General features: G+C 44.9%; 1 protein-coding gene across 4 annotated transcripts in view; it reads right to left on the minus strand.

The window, feature by feature from the left end:
* Window positions 1–22923, minus strand: part of EIF2B3 (eukaryotic translation initiation factor 2B subunit gamma) — a 157672-nt gene that overhangs the window by 12236 nt on the left and 122513 nt on the right. For all 4 annotated transcript variants that reach the window (XR_012656218.1, XR_012656217.1, XM_075067570.1 and 1 more), the window contains 2 exons: window positions 21687–21835; window positions 4323–4426 (listed from right to left, as the gene is read on the minus strand). Coding sequence is in view for 2 of the 4 variants with exons in the window: in XM_075067570.1 (XP_074923671.1) it covers window positions 4323–4426; window positions 21687–21835 (253 nt within the window). In the remaining 2 variants the exon portion in view is untranslated. The remainder of the gene's footprint in view (window positions 1–4322; window positions 4427–21686; window positions 21836–22923) is intronic.

The following is a 22923-nucleotide window of genomic DNA, read 5'->3' on the forward strand; positions in this document are numbered from 1 at the left end:
AGAGCCTGACTTGGGAGTGGGGACGGCAGAGGGAGCTGACTGAGACAAGACGGCTCGGGAGAGGAGAGGGCAGATGCTGGGACTGACTGGTCAAGGAGACTGAGAATGGGAGCTGGAGGTGCAACTGGGACTGGGGTGTCTAAGATCAGATGAGGAGCTGGGGTGGATGACTGGGTCTGGTTAGGCAGAGACTGGGACAAGGAGTGTGGTGGGGGTGGACTTGGAGTGAGATGAGGAGCAGGGAAGAGAGGAGGGACAGACAGGACAGGGACAGGTTGGAGGAGATGATGCAGAAGGAGCCAGGCTTGGAGAAACAGGGGAGAAAGATCTGCAATGACTACACCCTCCCCTCTACAACCTGGAATGGATTCCCAGTCTCAACAGTCCTCTACTGTCAGCAAATATCTGTGACACCAACTGGCAAAGTGCGTCTCACCCCCTTCTAGTGCTGGTCCACACAGAAGATGACAACCTACTACAGCTGTCAGTTACTCCATTAGCTGAAGTGGCAGAAGTTTTCTTGTGGAGCTAAAGGTTCCAACTCTACTGATGACCCAGTACGATTCCACCTGAGGGAATTTCTGGTTTTTTCAGGCTTTTTTTTTAAAAAACCCTCAGAAATTACCTACAAAAACTACATTAAAAGAATGTAGCTGCAAAGTCAAGTACTCAGAAGTTACCAAATATTGAAGCCCCTTTGTGTATATGCATTAAGAGACAGTCTTTAATTACATGATCTCATACTATTTTTTTCATAGGACCCTGCTTCATTCAGTGCACAGAATGCACCTGCTCTGGGGAATAGTTAGGGCTGTGTAGTAAAGGAAGCAAGGAAGTGCAGGCAGAGAAAAGTGTCGTATGGTTAAGGTAATGACGGCCATGCAGAGTTTGAGTCTATCCCTGCTTCTGCTACAGAGTTCCTGTGCGACGCTGGGCAAGTCACTTAACTCCAATGTTTCACAGGTGGCTGATAAATTTTGTGTTCTTCATTTTCTGGGTGCCCAACTTGAGAGTCTGTGGCTGAGCACTCACAGCTCCAAGGGAAGTTGACGGGAGCTGTGCTCTGAACATACAACGTGCTAGAGAATGCTGAGTGCTCTGCAGAGGTGAAGTCCTCCATCTGGCCCAGATCCTCAAAGGTATCTAACTGCCAGTACTACCAATGGACATTAAGCACCTAAATACCAGGGATAACAACATCCCCTCCCCTTGCAGGGGTGATGGAAAATAACGCCAGGTCTGTTGGTGAAGCTCTCCGACACTCTGGGGATGAGCGCCACAAAGCAGCCAGGAGGAAAAGAAGAATTCTGTCTTCAGAGCAGGCTGGAATACTGCGTAAGGCCCAGAGTCACACACTGTTCAGTGAGGAGAAAACCAAATATCGAGCAGTGGCTCCCTCCGTGTGCACCGTCCATCCTGCGCGCTGGATACAAGACAGCCTGCAGTCCCGCCAAGACTGGCTCCTAGAGCATCTCACAAGGGGGCTGAATGAAGGGTGAATGGGTAACCTTCATTCTGGCATTTCCTAACTTCCGGGGGTTTGTTGTGCAACTGTAACGTCCTTTGCACATAGTTTCAGGGGCTTATTATCTATACAGCCCCTAAAGCGTGCTAGCCCCTTAGCACCCAAACGGACAGGCAAGGGCCCTGCCCCAACGACAACAGGGATGAAGGCTGAGACAGCAAGAGCATCAAACCCAAGGCAGCAGTGGGGATGTTTAGCATGTGTTTTGCTAGCTCCGCACTGCTTTGAAGGGAGGCTACGCCAATTCACTACCGAAGCCTGTTTTTTGACCAACTTATACCAGATGCGTAACTTGCTCGCTGCTGAATTTGGCCTAGTTACTCCCTTGGGAGTTGCACCAGAGGTCATTTGGCTAACTTTGCCCCAGGCTGGCTTCCCAACCAAGCCCCAGAAGCAGCCCTCCCTCTCTCTCACCCTACAAGACTTCACTGTTTATAAAATATGCCTATGCCTAGGGTTCTTTTCAAACAGGCTGAGTGTAATCCTAATAACAGAGTCCTGGAAACAGTGAACCATGGAAAGCTTTGCAGAATTAAGTTCTTCTAGAACTGCCATCCATCTCTTTACCTCTCTTGTCTTAGGCATTTTGTCTTTCAAACTGCTACCCAGGCCAGGCAGCTTGCCGAAGCTTGGCTGGTATTTCGCTGCTAACACATTCCCTGAATTAAGGCATCAAAGAGGAAAGAAAGAGGAGGGTTCCTAAGCAGGGTAGTAAAATCAACAAGCAAGAGAAAGGGCTTTCAGGAACCGTGCTGCACAAATTCAGATGCTTACTAAAGTGACACAGCAGCTCCATGCCCACATTGTATCAGTGGCATTTAGCTGCAGTGGGGACAGGGGTCAAGCCAGGACTGGAAGGGTGCTGCAGACAATGAGCTCTCGAGCTTCTCGGGCGCCTAATATTCTTTTGATTTTCAAGACCCTGGAGCTGGAGAAGCTTTAGCAGGCTGCCTCCAACCTATCGCCAACGGCTAATGCGAGACTGCTTCGTCTGCAGGGTTGTGCCATGCCCCGCAGGAAGTCACGAGGGCTCTCACCACTGCCCTGGGCAGACTATTCCACAGCCTCGCAGGCCTGACTGCTGGGAAAATTTTCCAGCTTTTCAGCCCAACTTGTTTAACTCAATCCCAATATTCTCAATTGTGCCATCCGAACCACCCTACACATGCCCCGCCTCTTCTCTTTACATAAGGAGAGGGAGGTGAACTGCTGTGAGTTACATCTGCCCATTAGTTGGGGTAGCTGGTCTTCTGACATCCTGCTCACACAGTAACTAGGTTTCATTTTGCAAAAGGAGTTAGAGAGTCAGCGAATCCAATGGCTCTCGCGCCCCTGACTGCTTCATCAGAGTGCTCGGGGGTCATGAGGAGAAGAGGCAGCATCTAGGTGTCGGCATGAAACATTCAGTGATCCATGCAAACATAGCTGGTGTTTTCAGACTCCAAACTCTCGGGAGGACTTTGGGAAACCAGGTGTGTATCTCATCCCTGGAAAACAGCCTCTTGCCACTGATAAGTGAAAACGGGTTCATGGCAGAGACTTAACAAAATGTGACACAGTTCAGCCTTGTTGACCATCTGTGCTCGATGGAGCAGCAGCAGGACTGAGGTACACCAGCGAATCTGTGAGGACATGGGGCTGGCCGGCCGGTACTGCAGTAGCAGGAGGTCCTGTAGATTCGAATGGACGTGTATTGGCAAAACTGCATGTGCTGCAAAACGATGATGCGCTGGCACGGCTGTGCGAACACCTGCACAGAGCCTGCCTGCTTGATCTGTGGATCACATTCATCGTATTAATACTTCCCTTTCATGAGCAACTTTTTCACTCTTAAGTTTCCAGTTAAAGAGAAAACTGTAGCATAGGCAAGTCTACAGCAGGGCTAACAACACACAGCCCAGGCACTAGAGCCAGTTAAAATTAAAAAGTACACTCTGAACATAAAAGCAAGCAACCAAATCCAGGTCAGAAGGAATGACTTCACATGGAGTCTGTCCAGACTCTCACTTTCATCATCACTCCACACCCTGAAGTAGAGATCTGCCAGCTCCCCACCCCATAAATATTCATTAACGCCCGTTTGTGATAGGATTACGTAGATAATCTGCCCTTTGTCATCCATGAAGGCATGACAATTCTCCTCCGGCAGTTGCCAAGATGCTAGTGCTACCATGATGTCCCGACTTTACCCACCAGGCAAGATTGTTCACTCCCCTAGAGCCCAGAAGGTGCTTTTCATTTGCATAAAACAGAGCTGGTTGAAGCTGCCTTGATAGCTAGTATTGAGCAGATTGTAATGAAGGCAACACTCAATCCTGACTCTAACGATGTCCCCTTGGATCAAGAGAGGGACGTGAGACGGTCCCTGTGGGCAGCAGCACTTTCAAAGGCGATGGAGGCAGGGGACTGCACAGGCCATCTTGGTGGGCTGCGTTCGTCCCCCTGGATGTGACAAAGATTATTAGTCGAAATAACAACTCTGTGCCAATGGCAACCTGCAGGCTGACTGTGGTCTCTGGGAACAGACTATCTCGGGGTCCAGTGCTGATCTCAGAGATGTCAGTGGGAATTTAGCCAGGGACTTCAGTGGGAGCACCAGTCCCTTAACTCCTCTTCATTCAAGAGGATGTTGCTTGGACAAAAAAATCCATCCTAACGTGACAAGGACTCACGTTGCCCATTAGTTTACTGCTGCATCCAGATGGAAAGGAAGAGAAACCCTAGGGTAGAAAGTTTAGGAAACACCCAGTTCCTTTAATTAATTCTAAGCCCGTTATAAATACAGCCCCCTGCTTACATTTGGGTTCCAGACGCTGGCTGCTTCCAATCAAACAGTCCCGGAGGTCAGCTCCTTTCTCTATCACGGCGTAATGACAGATGAGGCAGCTCTGGAGGCTGCATCTGTAAGGGGAACACAAAAAGAAGTCAGACAGAGAATTTAGCTAGAGATTCAAGCAAGTGCAGTAACTAAGTGCCCCACGCTCTCTGATGAGCCTAACCTACGACTCTGCAGGCAGGCCGAGCTCTGATGCAGCCCTATCTCGCCTGGACTTTCCTCAGATTCCACACATTCCCTGCCTATTGCGCTACCTGCTCTGATAGAACCTTCCTGCCAGCTGTCAGAATGGGTGCACAATGAATGGGTGCATGCAGAAATTACTAGAAGACAGTTACACAGAGAGAATTTTTGCATTTAGCTGATTGGTAATAGGGGAGCAACCAGCACCAGATACTTCAAAGAAAATATAAGAACCCCATAGCAGGCAGATGTGGGGTAATCTGCCTCCCAAATTAGGTCTCCTCCTAAAGCATGAGGTTCAATATCCCTTCCACAAAACTATTTTTAGTATTAATTATGACAACTTTGGATATTCTTCTTATCCATATAAATGTCCCTTTTTGAATCTTGTTAAGTTCTTGCTTTCAGTGATTTCCAGCAGCATGGAGTTCCACAGTTTTACATGTGGTGAAGTCCCCAGCCATTTGAATCTTTGCTCATGAGCATTCCTCTCCCTCCCCGGTTAACAGTTTCATTGTTCTGGCAGAATGCTGCAGCCGTTGGAGGTCAATGGACAGGCAATCTACCACGTAGCTAGATAGAGCCAATCCCACGAGGGTTTTGAACAACAGGATGGAGCTGTAGAACTGGAGCCATGTGGATGTGGTTGCGGTGAGCCAAGTTAAGACAGGCTTCCCCATCCCCCACCTGCCAGCCCTACAAACTCACCCTGAGCTCCTCCCTGCTCGCACACCATCGTCAGACACAGATTCTGCCACCCAAACTTAGACAGCAATTCTCCTGCTGATGTACGAGCCAGGCAGAATCCAGCTCCCTCTGTGAGAGCTGCAGCAAGTCTGCAAGGCTGAGAGGAGCAACCCCTCACTTCAGCCAGTAGAAGTTATCAGTTCAGACCCAAGGGAGGTCTGGGGTGTAAGAAGAACACACCATAAACACATGCGCTGACTACAACCATGCGTGAGCCCAGTCCCTCCTCCCCCATGAGGAAAGGCAACAAGGGTTCACTCTGGAGCTGTCCAGCTCAGGTTGCCTCACCAGACTTCTATGAAAAATGTGTTAATAAGATAATCAAGTAGGGAAAAGGCACCAGCCTGTCTTTGCTTTCTGTTCCCGTAGCACTGTCCCAGCTGCTGCCTTTCCTGCAGTTCCAGTACTAACCAGCAGCTTGGAGGCCATCATGTTCCGGAAGAGAGCATTAGCTTAGAAATAATGTTTATCAGTAGAGGTCAGGTTAAGGATGAATCAGTTCAGCACAGACTCCCCGGTGCTGCTGAGAGCTTTCCTAGCAAGGACAGAGCTGCCCCCTAACTAGGAAAACCTACCCAATGCATTCCCCACACTCAAAGAGCCTTATCAGTGTGTCAGCACTGCACGGGCCAATTCTACAGTATGTCTCCCCAGCCTCAAGTGGGGCCCGATCCTGGGTGGTCCCAGCATCCCTAACTCTTACTGACTACAAAAGGAACTGCAAGTGCTCAGCGCATCTCTGCTTCCACCAACGGTTTATAAGCCCTTACCACTACCCACCAGTGCACATATCTGCAGAGAAGGGACTACGAGAATGACCGATAAGGCTCAGATAGGAGAATGCTAGATCTGAGTGTGGAGAAAATCTTGGGAGGTGGCTTGATAAGGAGAAACTGGGGTTATAACCAAGAAACAGCTCACACTGTCATCTTTGCACTGCCATCAATGATGAGCAAGTTTTCCTGCACACTGGGTGTGTGGTTGGGGTAGGCTGCGCTGATGCCAGGGAACCAAGTCAAGTGCTAGCAAACCAGGGGAAACCTGCCCTTCTTCACCGCCCGTGATAAAAGAGAAAAAAATTACCACCTCCAATGCTTATAAAAGCACTCAAGCACACAGAATTTGAAAATCATTTGCAACATTGTCCCCCCAATCATGCAGAGTAGCAGCGGATCCAGTTTTTATGTTCGGGTGGAGCAAAACTTCAACAGATATAAACACATTTTGTGGGTGTTCCTTGCAATCGCTGACAGATGTAATGTAGCCATTTTGAAACCACTTGTAAATGCCTTTTTAAAAAGTATGCTCTGCAGGCTGCCAAGAGAACTATTCTGTGTGTTTATTTTATTTTTATTTATTTTGTAATGTAATGTAAAGAGCGAGGAAGGAACTTTTATTCTCTTGCAGGGTAAATGTCACATCTCAGGCCAAGTCTATTGTGTTCTCTAACTCTTTGGCCACTGCACTTTGTGGCTCTTTCAAATACTCGGTACTATTTTATCCTGGTAGGAGCTCTGATAGCAGTCAGTTTGATGAACATTGATTTACTGCATCCTAATGGGAACCACATTTTTCTTCCTAAAACATAGTATATTTTTCAACTTTTCAGCACTGGGAAAATGGATATCTTCTGACCTTAAAACTCGAGGATGACATTCAAACCCACAAGAACAACTAATTTGAGTCGTTTGATTTACAGCTGAAATTTCAATTAGAATTTGTTTTAAGTGCGATCGCACAGCGGAAAGTCTGGCAGCTGGGTGTTTTGCTGAAAATAAATAGACCTATGCAGCATGCGCATTCTCGAGCGAGTGTTTTACAAGTCCAGTCCTGCAGCAGTAACTGATGTAGACAGTGGCTAACTAAAGTGTATTCATTTGAGAGAGCGAGCGTGTGTGTGTCTCAAAGACAGAGAGACTGACTTGGTTTTTAAAAAGTGGGAGGAACAAGAGGAAGAGTAGTAATGGCCAAGGAGGCGGGGGGTGGGAGGGTTACAAGGATTTAGGTCTTTAAGCTCCAGACCACCTAACAAGATCACTCTGAAATGCCACTAATTTCAGTACGGCCACACACTACCCTCCACCTCCTCTCCCCTCCTCCCCACATTGTAAACAACTAATTCCAGCAGAAAACAGAGAGCAAAATGTACACACATCGGCAACATTCCAGGCCCTTCTTTATCTTCTATTTATTTTTCTAAAAGGTCAGAGATTGTAGGGAAGGGGGGGCAAGGGAGAAGAAAGCCAAAAACGCCGTCCATCCCTTGTGTGGGCCAAACCAGTGTCCAAACACACAACATGGAGCTTTTATTGCACTAGGCAGACTTTGCTCCCTCCCCCCCCCCCCCAATTTGTGGCAAGTTCTCAGAGCTTTAAACCAGAGGACAGGGTGGTCGATTGCATTTGAAAGAAATGTAAAGAATTGGGAAAGAATTCCATCTCCTGTCAAAATTATAAATAAGGAAATATTAGTCCCAGAGACAGGCTGATTTATGCAGCTCTGGAACTGTTGACTTTCAGGCTGGCTATCAGTCTCTAAATCAAACTCTTAAATCAAATCTGTCAATTGTAGTTGCAACATGCTACTTAAGAAAAGCAAAGCATCTACCACCTATGGTAGTCAGCTCTCCCAGAGATTGTGGGACTGTATTCTTCTTAACCTTTGCAAAATATGCAATCTCAGCACACAAGGAGCAGTCTGCAGGCATCCAACACGCAACCCATAATTACAGGCTACCCACTGATTATTTAGGACTCCATGATTAAAGTGATGAACGTTCCTGGAAGAAAGGGGCTTAAATAACAGAGGACAAGACCTCAAGTGGAGCGCTGGCCCTAGACGTACAAGCTTAGGAAGGTATGGATGTCACAGGTTTGCCTTACAGCAAATCTGCTGAAATGGAGATGGAAAATATCAAGGGCCGCTAGTGTGATCCAGTTGTGCAACAAAAGGTGAAGAGTAACACACCTTGATTGCCTATCGGATGGAGGATTTCTCACTGAAAGGATTGAGAAGTCGAGGAGAGGTCGAGCGGGCTATGGAATGAAGATGTACAAGCTCTGAGCGATGGAGCCTGGAGCGCTGTTCCAGAGCTACATGGCCGGCTGAAGAGAGGGCAGCACTGATGCATCTCAAAGGAGGTACAGCCAGTCCTGTTTGGCCAGGAAGATGGCAGCCACCACAAGAGGCCTTCATGGTGGCAGCTGAAAAGCAAGGAAACAAAGAAACGCTTGGTGCTCTACCAGCTGCCAATACCTTCCAAAGAGTCTCTCTTAGCCAGCGGCACGGGGACTATGACACACAATCAAAGCAGTCGGACACTAAGATCATGGAAAAAATGGAGAGCTCCCAAGTCCATTGTCAGGAACCTAGAGAATCCTGAAATTTCACTTTCATAAAAATACCTTTTCACATGTTAATAATGAGTTGGGATAATGCAACTCCTCTGTTTATACACTCAAGTAAATCTCAAAGGCTACAGCAGACAACTGAATGTGCTTTAAGAGAATTTTCAAAGAAACCAGTTTGTTAAAAGAATATGGGCTTTGATCTCCAGCTCTCCCCCTAGGGGAGTAACACAAAACTTCTACCAACCCCCTAAGTTCTTAAGCAATTTGTATGATCTCTGAGGGTGTATTTGCTGAGGAACTTGTTTTGTCTCTCTTTTCTAGCCAGGTATATATACTGTGCTCATTACAATGGTATGACTGCATTACACTTCTCCTGCCCCACACCCTAAATATTGAACTACTCACTGTGTGTACTTGCCTGCATTCATATTTTCCAGTTATAATTCATGGGATCCTTCACGTACCTGACCCAGAAGAACTGCCTCTGAGCTACCATCACTGGTATTAGAAGGTGAAATACAAGTTTCTGGGCAAGGTGGACTGGGAAGTGGTTCCTCACCTCTGACACTTCAGTTTAGTTACCTCTTGTTGATCTTGGAGTAAGTTCATCTGTGGCCCTTCATTTAGCAAAAAGTCCAGTTGTAATACAGGACAGATCTGTTGCAGCCTTTTTCATTGTCAGAACCACAGTGCATGACAACTTGTCTCTCAGGATTCAATCGTTTACAGGTCCTCATTTCAAAGGTTCGAAACAGAATTATTCTTTAATTTCCAACTCTGATTTAATCCACAGGTTTGCTAGCTGACCCACCCCAAGCAGTACATGACAGGATGGCACTCTCCTTGGAATTGTTCAAGTGTAGTTCTTTGTGGTATTGTGGGGTGCCCCACTTAGGATGTCACATTAACCTCCATTCAAAGTGAGGCCATTTGAGAAATTTTTTTCTAAATGCCTGTCCTGCCGGTGGAGCTGAAACCTGACAGCCAAGCCAGGTTCTTTCCTTCTCTTACATTAGCAGTAAAAAAGGTTCTGCAGCCCAGTTCTGCCTTAGGCTACTTTTGTTCACTTGTCATGGTCTTCAAATGACACTCTCCATTACCCCCATTATCCTGTGCAACCCCACCGTTCCCACGGGAACTTGGTTAAAAATTGTGTTGATGCTATGGAAGTTCACCTCGCTCTCCCATACCTAGGTGAGGGAGATTTTCAAAGGTAGTTAGGTGCAGAATTCCCATTGGAAGTCAATGGGAGTCAGGTGCTTAACTGCCACGTGTGCCTTTGGAAGTCTCTCCTCTTGGATCTACACGGCTAGCAGGAGCAGAAGCTTATTAGTGTCTCTGAAGCCAGACAACTCTGACAAGACACAAGGAGCAGATCAGCAGAGCTGGAAGTGGTCATTGCACATAGTCACTCTTCAGAGCAGAACAATGCTTTAAGCTTAACCTCTGCTGTCACTTTTATTTGAACCAAATGTTCTGAAAACTGGTAAGAGTTCCTTGTGCTATCAGGGAAACATCTGTATCCATGTTAAAAAAAGTGGTAATATATGTAATATAGCTTGATGTAAGGGGAGATTATTGATAAAAACAGCTCAAACATCCACAAGATGTAGGTTATTTATGAGACGGAATGCCCTAAAGATATATATAAAGTGGACTTTAATAGAATTGAAGGCGGCTGAAAATCATCCCTCTGAGTAGCTCAAAGTTATTCCTTCCTAGAGGTTCCCGGAATGACCCACCTTTTCCATTTCATCATTTAGACAATATGCTCTTTGGGGCAAGGATTGTACTTTGTTCATTGCCCTGTAGGGCACGAAGCATGTGGCTGTTGGTTAACAAATAATTCACAAAAACAATAATTGATCAAATGTGCAGACAACACTCAACACTGGAGGCACAACAAACAGAGACCGAGAGAGGACAGAACCCAATTGCAGTGTTACCCGGAGAGATTAGACCTTGCAGTGGAGATTTGCTAAATGTAATGCCTTACATTCAGGGAGAAGAAATAGAGAGCCCAGAACAGGCTGCATAACCCAGCAGCCATGCAGCTCACATTTAAGAAACTCAGGCCCTAACTTAGCAGAGCACTTACAAACCTATTTAACTTTAAGCATGTACATAAAGTCCATCCCTATTAAGCACATGCTGAAATGTTTCTCCGTAACTGCCCTAATTTGACAACTTCTACTGCTGCCACAGGGAATGTGTGGAAGTGGCGCTGGAGGAGACAACTCCCATCTTAAAAAGTGGTGCACGATATAAAATGTTTGAGGGTTACGGCATGAGCATAATTTTATTTCCAGCTTTCCAAGCTATTGGGTTTGAAGCAACTGTATGTCCTCATTCCTTCTCATGAGGGGATGTGTTGTAAAACGCATTTTACAGTGCCATACAAATGGTGCCTTGGCAGTGGGATCTCTCCTTTGTACTGGTATTATCTAAAGGGAAAAATAAGACCCCTTCCATACTGAACCCCTGTAAAATTCTTCATTCCATCCTGGATTTAATTAGAACTTTCTTCAAATCATTCCCAGTTTCATACAGCAGGTGTTGATTTAGCACTATCAAGGAAACAACCAATAAACTTCACAATCAATCTGCAGTTAGTAGTCAATCCAGCTTGCTTTGCTTGTTGTTTTCTCCCTTTGTACATGTTCTCATGGAAAGTAGCATTAAATTGGAGACATGTGGTAAACTAGAACAGCATTTAACTAGACACACGTGGTCCCTCTTAAGCCCATTTACTGAGTAACAACAGCAGCAAGCATTTGTGCTCTCTGCTTCAAGACAGGTAGCTGGAACTTGTTTAACAAAATCCAACACGCAGCTTATTATCTCACTACGTCTGACCAGGGAAGAGCCCAGTTTTGGTCAACATAGAATCAATGGTGATAATTCTTGCTCATCTTTTGCCCTGTGCAACCAGGTCATGTCCACATCTTGCTGCTTACTCCTCTGTACAGGTTTTAAAAGTTACCAGTTTCTTTCCCCTACGCACCCAGAACACCTATGGTTTCCCATCTTGATCACTGTAAGCGTCTCCTCTCCATCCCACCCAGCGGCGGATCCAGGCACCAGCACTCCACGCATGTGCCTGGGGCGGCAAGCCATGGGGGGTGCCCTGCTGGTCCCTGCAAGGGCTGCAGTCAGGCGCCTTCGGTGGCTTGCCTGCAGGAGGTCTGCTGGTTCCGCAGATTCAGTGGCAGGTACGCCGAATCCACGGGACCAGGGACCTCCTGCAGGCAAGCCGCCGAAGGCTGTCTGACTGCCGTGCTTGGGGCGGCAAAAATGCTAGAGCCGCCCCTGGTCCCACCTCAGGTTTATATCAAAGACAGCTGCTAAGACCTCACCTCGATCGCTGAACCCCACAGGTTTACCACATCAGCTTCTTCTCCTCAAGGCCCTTCACAACTCCACCCCTCTGCTTGCTCACTTTTATTACACTGGCCAGCTTCTCTCACACATGTTTCTGTTCTGTCTTACTTTCAGCTCCTTACACATGAAACAGCCTCCCTAAAGGGACACACAAATTCTCTGGATACCGCCAAACCCACTTGCATTGCAAAGTCCCCAAGGATTCAGCCTATTCACAATGGCACAGATGGGAATTGTTGGAGCTTCATTTATATAGTTATGAAAACCTGCAAATTAATACATGCACACACATTTTGTATATACTTGATTGTATTCCTCCCCCCTTAATATGTACAGTGTCTACTTAGATTGGTTGCTAAATGGGGCAGGCACCGTGTCTTTGAATGCATTTGCATAGTTCATTAGCACAACAGGGTCTCCATCCTAATAGCTGTTACTGAAAAATAAATAGAAATAAAAGACGACGAAGAAATATAACTAAGTTTCCTTTAATGAGCCAGTATTCTTTAAAACCCTTCCCTATTCTTACTAGTGCTCTTCTGGGTTGCAAAATCAGATACACCAATAATGTGGCGTTTACTTTGTGAGATAGAACGGGAAGTGACTGCTTTACACTAGTGGTTTTCAACCTGTGGTCTGCGGACCCCTGGGGTCCACAGACTATGTCTAACATTTCCAAAGGGGTCCACACCTGCATTTGAAAATTTTTAGGGATCTGTAAATGAAAAAGAAAAGGTTGAAAACCACTGCTTTACACAGATGGGCATGGTCAGATGGCTGTACAGGTGAGAATGTCTCTTCACTAGGAATGTTAGGTTGAGATATCTAATTATTGTAATGTCCAGATATTGTTGGTGTGTGGTCAAATAACAGCTGAAATTCTGTCCATTGATCTGACAGACTTTCCCTGAAAGAGACACTAAAAAGGACACAAATATGCCCCATATCTGGAAATCATGATCAACCCCTCTTTACCACACAGTCTTAAAACCAAAGGGACAAATTCTTTCCTGGCGTAATGGAGTTCAATGGAGTGGCATCTGCTTACACCAGCGGTGAATTTGTCCTAAAGCATGTAGGTTTTTCAATCTTCCCGCTCAGCACTGCTGCACTGGAAGAGAGAGACCCGGAGAGTCCGACCCACATTGGGTTTAGATGATATTCATATTTGTTTATATAGTGCCAACATGTAATAGCTTTGCAAATACATAAGATGACAAGGTCCTTGCTCAGAAGTATTTACAGTCTAAACCATACTCCTTGCACTCAGGGATAGCATGGCATTTAATAGAGGTGGTTTTTACCTCCCTGGGAAAAACCAGTTAACCCCAGTTTAAGGCATTTTCTATTTCAAATACCGTTCTATTAATGCATACCATGTTACATATAGTTTTAGTTAAATATTCAAATTGTGGCTACATAAGGCAGTAGATTCATAGATTAACTTAGGGTTGTCCCAATAAAACTGCAGTGGGCATAATAAGAATATGTGTAATTGTAATACTGAACATTAGAATGTCTGTATTCGTTTTGGTTGGGTTTTCTCTCAAGGAAGTTCCAGGACATGACTCATATTTCTGTTCTAAGTATTATATAAACAAAAGTCAGAAACATTCAATTGTATGAAAACACCAATAATGCAGTGCTGTAGGCTTGCAGGATTAAGCAAGTAGAAGCATGCAGCGTTGCAGATGACCAGTCTAGATCCATTTGGCCACGCAGCATTCTGGCGCAGAAGACCAACTTTGATGTAGTGGACAGACTATTCCTCAGTTCTGAATGGATGTACCTAAAGTTTGAAAAGATTCAGTCTATGCTTGCTGGACACTGATACAATTATTTTTCCTGGGGTTAAGCCTGTATTTACTGTCCTCACCTAGTTTTTCCCCAGGAAATTGCCAACTCTGCTAGCACTTGCACTTCATGATACACCTTCTCATCGACAAGGCCTATTGGCAAGGGAAGGCTGACTTCATAGGGCTTGCAAGATTGTCATATTTGTTACTTGTCAAATTTGACTGTAGCCCTTTAAATCTATTGATTATACATACAATATAAAAAATAAATCTGGCTAATAGGCTGAGACTATCCAAAGTCAGAACCCTGCCAAACATGCTCACTTTAGCAATGAGCTCAACATCACTGCCACTAGCACGGAAATGCTCATATCATAAGCCACGCACCTAGTTATGCCTTACACCCTGCGGTGAGAGTAAGAATCTCACTGAAATCCTGCATCTCTCTTTGCCCATGCACGTGTCACACTCCAACACACAAGAATTGAAATATATTTACATCTTGGGTTTGCCATTGAAAAATTAGTATAATATCACCCCCTATGGCACTTTGGTGATTCACAATGACTCCCTAGAGTCAAGGCTTAACCGCCACATGTAACAACTTAGTCACTTAGGCTACATGCCTATAGTGTTCTCTCATTTGAACATCCCAGAGGTTCTCTCACTGTCGTTTTGTTGCCAGAAATGACGATCTGTTTAAAATCTTAACTTTGTTATGCTAGTTCTTTCAATACCTAGCAAACTCCGGTTAGCTGCACTCAAACAAGCCAGGCTATAAAGCAGTCATGCACTTTAAACTTGACCTGAGCCACCTTCTGCAATTCCAGTCCTGCGCCTCTCCTGAGCCGAGATGGCCAGTTGTGTCAGATTGGATGGCGAGTGGTTGCTATTACTCCTTTCAGAAAGGAATCTTTTCCTGCCTGGTCCCTTTTGGCTTTTTTTGGCATTCTGCTTGAGGAATTAACAGCAGAGGAATTAACAGCACTTTTTGTTGGGGAAAGTTATGACACATCAGTTTCAAATAAATCCACGCAACTGAGACTAGGAAAAATGTGACATTTTTACAGCTGAAGGCAAAGAACTTACAGAGTTTCAAGCAAAGCATTATTGTCGAGCGGCCACATGACAGGACTGAGCACACAAGGCATGAAGGGAGATACAGCCCCGCCCGAGGACTGTCCAGGTTTAAACTGCATCCATGCTGGAGCATGCTGATTTCAGAGGGTAAGTGCCTCAGGACAGGAGCTGTAACTTGACAAGACTAGATCCTTCTGGTGCCCATTTTTAACAGACATGTAAGTTAAACCCTGGAATGACCTGCCAATAGGGGGCAGGGTGGATTCTGAATCACCTGAAATCTTTAGATCACAACTGGACGTCTCTTTCTGAACAATATGCTCCAGCTCAAGCAGAAACTACGGGCTGGATGCAACAATAACTGGATGAAATTCTCTACCTTGTGTTATGCAGAAGGCCAGACTCCATGATAGCAATGGTCCCTTCTGGCCTTAAAATAAACAACAACTCTGAATAATGGCTTTGCTTCCGTCCACTCTGATTAAAGCACTGGTGTAGCAGGCAGAGTTTCCTGGGCTTGTACTCAGAAGGTCCAGGCCTCATAGGTGTTGATTTAATTGGGAATCCTGAGGTAATTTTGGATCATAAGCATCTTGCCATCACCTCCATGACGGCTTCCTGCTTTTTAAGGAAAGTGCCAAACACAGTATCTATGGCTGATGTGGAAACTCTTACTTACCAAGAGTTGGTTATGCCTGCCTGCTGCTTCGCTAAAGGTATTAGTCAAGGATGCAGCAAAATATATATCTTCGGTTCATAAATCTACTATATGGTTACTATGGTACTGACTTCCAAAATTCAACAAGACAATTCTAAAATAGTGTTTACTTATAAAGCTGGTCATGAACCTTGTGCTCCTTTGTCTGAGCTCCTGACATCTTGCGCCCTCAGCTAAACTTTGGGCTACCCAAGGATGAGAATCTTCCATTATGTTCCGATCTCTCAAATTTTTCCCAGTGAAACGCTTGGATTCCATGTCCAAAGAGCAGAGATGATGCACAGGGTCCTTCCGGAATTGTAACACTAAGAATGCATTTTACACACACACACACACACACACACACACCCTCCATATCTTCAACTGCTCTTTCCATGATTATTATTACCATGGCTCATAGGAGCCCAATCACAGACCTGGACCCCCCCAACAGAACAGAAACACAGTCCCTGCCCCAAAGAGTTTACAATCCAAATAAATCCCATTGTGTAAAAAACTGAAGGAACAAATCAGTCTCAAAACTTTGAGCCAAGATTTCAAAAAATGGGGGGGAGGCGCTAAAGTTAGGCTCCTAAATCCATATTAAAACACCTAAATAAGTGGCCTGATTTTCAAAGAAGTCAAGCTTCGCTGGGAGCGATGATCTATGTAAGCAACCACTCCAGTCTACTTCCGATGCACTACATGAAACAAGTTTAGAGAGCTCAGTTCAGCATCGTGCTGGTTATTTACAAGCAGTACTTTCTGTTCGGTAGAGGGATCAGGATGGAACTTAGTGATACCAGCTCTCTCTGTAATCAGCAATGTCTCCCCAGGTAACTAGTTTCAATTGTCATCAGGCTGGCACTGCCATGGGTGCTTGCACTATAAATGACCTGTAGTCAGAGGACTTTTACATCAAAAAGACTTGCAGACACACAAATCTCAGAATGCCTTGGTACTGCACCTCCTCCACCCCGACCAAAACAATAAGTAGAAAGGGCAGCCCCAGCTGCTAGGCAGATTGAAGATGCCCACAGCTACTGTGCAGTGTAGATAGAGAGGCAGGAGTTTTCAGGTGACCTATGATTTCAGCTCGATTAGTAGTTTTCTTCTATGTAACTCAGTGCAGCCATTTGTCACTGAGCTCCAGGGAGCTGTCCAGAGGAGAACAAGAACATTTTCCACCCTGCAGCATGTCACCTGGGCACTCAGCATCTCTCAGCGCTTGCACTGTTCCATGAATTACCTCCTCTAGCAGCTTTCAGCTGCCCATCTCTCCAAACTTGGTCAAGTATGTCCACCATTCAGCACATATGTAATATCTGTTATTTTATTGTCTAACCGATGGACGAATTCGCTGTGCAGTGGGAAACACATTAAGGAGGAACGGCTGATTATTTCCCCCTATGTTATTAACTTCTTTAATCCTTTTGTAATCTCTTATGACGGGATTCATGTCCACCCAAATCATTTACCAAGAGCCAGGTTACAGAATAATGTCGTACTACGCCTGCTTTCTTCTGAAGATTTCACAATAAAACTGCTTTTGGTCTGCCGGATCAAAACATGTCAATCGTCAATGGAGAAATGGATCGAAATCTGAACACAGTATGAAGATGCCACTGTACAGCATGGTCCAAAATTCCTTGGTTTATTTCTTTTGGAAGAAGTTGTCTCAGACTGGAAGTATCATCCAGGTGATAACCTCAGGTTTTTGCAAGACTAGCTAACCACAACCTCAGAATGCCAATTCAGTTTTGTGAGGATGCACCTTGTGATAGCTTCCATGGGAACAGATGGGACTATTTACTCATCTCCAAGAGCTGGTGTTAAATTTCATGAGGAGGCTTCCAAAAAAACTCTTTGGTTGGGAAATGGAATTTTGTGAATCCTTAAATATCAGGAAATGCAGCAGTTCCTACAGCATCTTGGATTCGCACTGTAATGACCACCGTTTGCACTATCTCCTGGAAGTGCAAGGAGGTGGTGTCCAGGAGTTTCAGAGAAAAACTTCCTGGCTTCCCTTGCACGTTATTTAGTGAACCAAAGCCTCTGAGGTTGGCCTCAAACACTGTAACCACACACCGCAGTGTTCATGCAGGTTCTTCGGAGTGCCTTTGGGTTCACCCCCAGGTGGGCTATTACGGTGCGAACCAGCAAGATGAAGCCAGGTGCCCATGGATGCTGGAAGGTTTGCACCTCGTTCACTGACAAAGATCATGAATGGTTCCTTCCAGGAGGGCAACATCCCTTAACCAAATGCTGACTAGGCCCTTGCTCAAGAAACCACCCTTTGGTGATTGTGCTCTTGCCATGAGTGCGCTGCCATAGACATTCCTTTTCAGGGAAAGTCATTAGAAAGGCCACAGTGAGGCGGCTCCGGGTTGATCTAAATCACTCCGACTTCTCTAGATCCCTAACACTCCGATGTCAGGACTGGCCATAACATGGGGACTGAATTACTGTCACCACTTGATCCAGCCCACAAGTTTGGGTCTGCATGTTGACTTTGTGAGCTTTTCCGTAGCTCTTTATTTGGCTGATCATGAGCTCTTGCTGATGTGCCCAAGAGACCAAGTAGGGTGCATGGGCTTGGTTTTCGGTAACTCTTCTCCCTTCTTTCTGATAGGCCTCAGTGGGTAGTATGGAGTAGCTGCTCAGCAGCCTTAAAGACCTCTCATATAGGGTCACTCTCTCAGCCCAGTTCAGCAGGCAGATGAAACCGTTAGACTGAAGTATCTGGGGCTGCAGTGCCAACAAAATGTTGACAACATTCATCTGTTTTTCTTTGTATTTCTAAGGCAACCATCACCGTAATATCTAGGGAACATTCTACATTACCTTTCAATCAGATTCAGATGGGGGCAGCTTCTCTGCTTTCCCTATACCTGGCAAAGATGAGAACCAGGGAAAAAAATGAACTAGCTGAGGTTCAATCCAGAAATGCGAGTGGTGAAGACCGGTTGGCAAGGGGAAGCAAGAAAAGGTATTATCAAGGGCAGTGACACCTGCCCCTAGAGTATCAACACACCTTCCTGATAGGCTCAGAATGTTGGGCTACTTTGGGGCACCCATCAGCTCTTGGGTTCCCAAAGAGCAGCAGTGGCTCACTTGACTTTTACATCTTTTGGTTAGCCAGGTAAGTTTTCTCTCCTCTCCTTGACACAAACTTTGCAACAATATGTCTGTGTTCTATAAACAGCACTGCTTTCCATCTGCTTCAAGTTGCAATTCAAAGGCGTCACGTCTAATATCTAAAAACCTACCCGGTGATGGATCTGGTTTGCCTTAGGACTGCCTCTCTTCCTATGCAACACCAACATGGCTTAGATATGCTGTGGTACTTCTACTGGAAGTCATTTGCACAGCTTTGGGGGACTGGAGGCAGAACACTGTCACTGGATAGTCCCCATGTGAGAAAATTATTCCCCCTGCTGGTACAGAAGAGCCAGAGTTCACTGATTTTCTGACCACAGTGCAAGACATCATTTTATCAAGTCCTTTCTTGGATGATTGCTGGGTTACTTATAGATGTTTGAAGAACGAGAGATAGGGAAGCTGTTTGTGGAGGGGAGCTGTCTATTGGGGGTAGTTTAAAACACCATCAGCAAAGTTAATTTATGTGCTGCATCCAGATGCTAAAGCCATGGACAAATCACAAAAAAACCCGCCAGCTGTGATTAAGGATTTGAAAGAAATGAAGGTCAAAACAACAGCAGCCATTTTTCCTTTTCATTAAGTTCTGAGTAGGGTTTCTCTTACCAAAACTCAGTTTCCAGATACATTTCCAAACCTTCCAAGATGTTCACCAGAGGCTTCCCACGCCAGCAAACCCAAGAGATTTACATAATGTGACACAGGAATAAGGTATCAGCACAATATTTACACGAGCTTATCACATACAATATGAAACATGTTGCACTTTGAAACAAACCTTTATAGTGCATAATGTACATTCCACACAGAGAAAAGGCACGGAGACTCTTCTGGTGCATCAATAGTCAACAGCAACAAAGCAGTTGGGTTGATGGACTTTTGCAACTATCAGGGCTGTTGCTATGTTTTGGAGCATGACTGATTGCTAAGAGAGGCTGCACTAGCTTTGTTACAATAATGGCTAGGAGGAGGAGGTTAGTCAAAACAAAACCAGTGTGCTCACAATGGTATTTTGCTTTCAAATCAATATTCGAACACACTGGAAGGCACACTCTGAATAATGACTATTAGGATAACAATCCCTATTGAGGGTTTAGAACAGAACACTGCTGTATATTCGATGCAGAAGAACACACGCAGATTTTGTTAGTTACCTATTTATACATTTAGCCCCCTTTGTGACTTCACCGTTGAGCAGCTTACCTCGTACGCAAACCCTGCCAGAATTCCTGTGGTACCAATCCATTAATCAAGACAACAGTGTAGCTCGTTGTCAAATCAGAGTATTTCCTAGTACTTAGAGGACGGTGAATTCTGTGAGACTGCCATACTGGAGCCATTTACGAGTGAACTGGAGACCAGCTATTATCTACACACCAAGGAATTCTGATTTATGATGTGCTTGAAATTACTGTGGATTTCTATTAAAGACTAAATGCTTGGCAGTGATGTACCATACTTACTTACCTGTAATTTAGCTCTGTAACAGTCGTATTCTCCACAGACCCAACATCCTTTGGTTTTTTGTTTTCAAGCATGTGACCACGAGAGCCAACTGGGCATTTTTTAAGGGTTTGACGTCTCCCACAAGGACCCTCAGCAAACCTCATGGCATGAAGGAGCAGGGAATTAATAAAGGCCTGTACGGACTCTAATGAGCAGTTTCTTTTCCACTGACACCCACAGGAAGCCAGCTCGTAAGAGGAGGTGGGAACTTTCAGGCAGCAACTGGTTGGTTTTCTGCTCACTGAAGAGTCAAGGGATGTTTCAGTAGCACAACACAAACAAGTGGGATAAATATCATCTATCTTGGAGACTAGGAGCAGAGTGAGCGCCTCCCTGAATATATAATACACGTAATACAAAGCAATGTTTACATGCACCTAGGTCACTTCTCAAAGACACTCATGAGAGAACAGGAGCCCCAGAACGTGTGTGTTTTGGGGGGCAGGGGGAACCTACGGAAGATAAATTTGGGAATCATTGGATGACTGGGGTGATTCTTCTTCTGATCTGCGAAGCAGATCCTCTCATGAAGAGGATATTGCAAGTAAGTAATGACTCACTTTCCAGGCTTGGGAAGCACCGAGGCAGGATGAAATATCAACTAGCTTCAAAACTTTTCATTTTATTGGTTTAATCTTTTACGGTTTGCAAGCCCTTCCAGCTAACGAGTTAACAAGTCTGCTCCTGTCCTGCCATAGTGATCAGCTGGAATTTTAATGGTGTCAAGAGAGAGGAGGCCTCCTTTTTAAGTGTCCAAGTATCAATGGTGACTGTTTCTGTGGCTACCCCTTCATTAGCTAGAGTCTCATACACAAGGAACCTCTACTGGATGACAGATTTCCTTTTGGAAAAGCTTATTTATTTGCCCTGTTTTCCAGCAACTGTAATGCTAAAGTAAAGATTCAAGGCAACTATGAAAAGACCTGAGAGAATGTCAGTGGAGGCTCTCAAAATACCAAGGGCATAGGAAGATTTTTATTGGTAAATGTGGAATTTTTAAAATCAGCAACTTTATAGGAGTATAAGATTTTTGGTATAAATATCTGCAAAATCTAAGCCATTAAAATAAGCTTTCAGTACTGGAAGGATGCGACTGAACCTCCTACAGACCAGTGAATCCATTCCATCTATATGACTTAAAATAAGTTGTGCAGATGACAGGCTCTCCAGAAGGATGAGATGGAATTAATCCTCCCCATCTGGACCCCTCTAGTTAACTCTCTCCCTTGTTATTTGCATCCTATTGATACTAGACAAAACTTATTTCTGATTCATTCTTACATCCTACAGGAGATGAGAAACAAGCTTCTTCCTGAGATCAATTGCCATGGCCGGGAATCTCTTACAGGACAGCCAGCACCCCAGTGCCTTTCTAAGAGAGGGAAATAAGCAGCTTAGGACAGGGAGATACAAAGAAGTAACATACCCTTCCTCAATTGTGACAGAGTTCATGATGATGCAGTTAGTTATTTTAACTCTGTCTTTTATGGTGCACGTGGAGCCGATGATGGAGTGTTTAATGGATGTCTTCTCTCCAACCTGCGTGGATGAACCAATGATGCTGTCAGATCCAATCTAGAGAGGAACAGAGTGGAAACTTAGTCAAACCACCATGGCTGTATATTAAGTTATCTCAAAAATCAATGTTCTTCATATAGGATCTCTATCAAAAAAACATGACTATTCTCTATACACCTAGACACCACGAATAATACAAGCTATAGGTCAGTGATAGGCCTTGTTTACTTGTGCCCACACAAAACACTTCCATAGTTACTAGCATCAACATAAAACATCTTCAGAAAAACCTAGCAAACATCAAAATTCAAACTACCCAAAGGCTTGTAATGTCTTCTCAGTCTAGAGCACATTTAAGGGCAAGAAATTATTTTTTTATCGTGTTAACTAAAGCAAAGATCTCATCTGTACAGTGCTTCTCTCATAAATCTATAGCATAACGAGGAGTGAATGATGATGCCTTTGTTCATAGATGAGAACACCACTTAAAAGTGACCCTTCATAGGTCAACTATCTTACTCTTGATTAAGGGGAAGATGTTTTCCCCAGTATGCAGTTTTGGAAGTAAAGCATATACCTCAAAGAAGTGAGTACGTGTGGGTGAGGCCTGGTGGACATGTCTAAAGCATGCTGTATGATCTGTAGGTTGCAGATTTAAAAGAGTAATCTATGGACTTGTCTTCATGAACACTTAGTTTGCAGGAAGCCCTCCCACACAAAGTGGACCCTGTAGTGCGCTTTGATCTATCCCACTTTGAAATGGGACTAGATCAAAACACAGTAGGGAATTGTTAGTGTGCGACAGCAGGGTCTACATGGATACATAGTGAGCGACAGGCTAGTACGGGGGAAATTCACGCCTCAGCTTGCTGCAAGCTAAATGTTCCCGGAGACAAGCCGTGTGTTGAAACAAGCAGTCACAGAGCAATACTGCGTCAAAAGAAGAAAAGAATGGGGAATATCAGAAGTGGCAGAGGGATAAGATATTACCCTTGAATATATACAAAGCAGGGCCTTGATGATCTGAATGTCTTGGAGAACACCTAAGACCTCTATAGATTCCAGGGTTTGGATAAATTGAGGTGGCCCACTCAACAGGATCCAGCCTGGTGACCATTCACTGAACAGATAGCTTGCCAGTTTCC

The sequence above is a fragment of the Chelonoidis abingdonii genome, chromosome 7 (genome assembly GCF_003597395.2).
Source record: "Chelonoidis abingdonii isolate Lonesome George chromosome 7, CheloAbing_2.0, whole genome shotgun sequence".
Lineage (NCBI taxonomy): Eukaryota > Metazoa > Chordata > Testudines > Testudinidae > Chelonoidis > Chelonoidis abingdonii.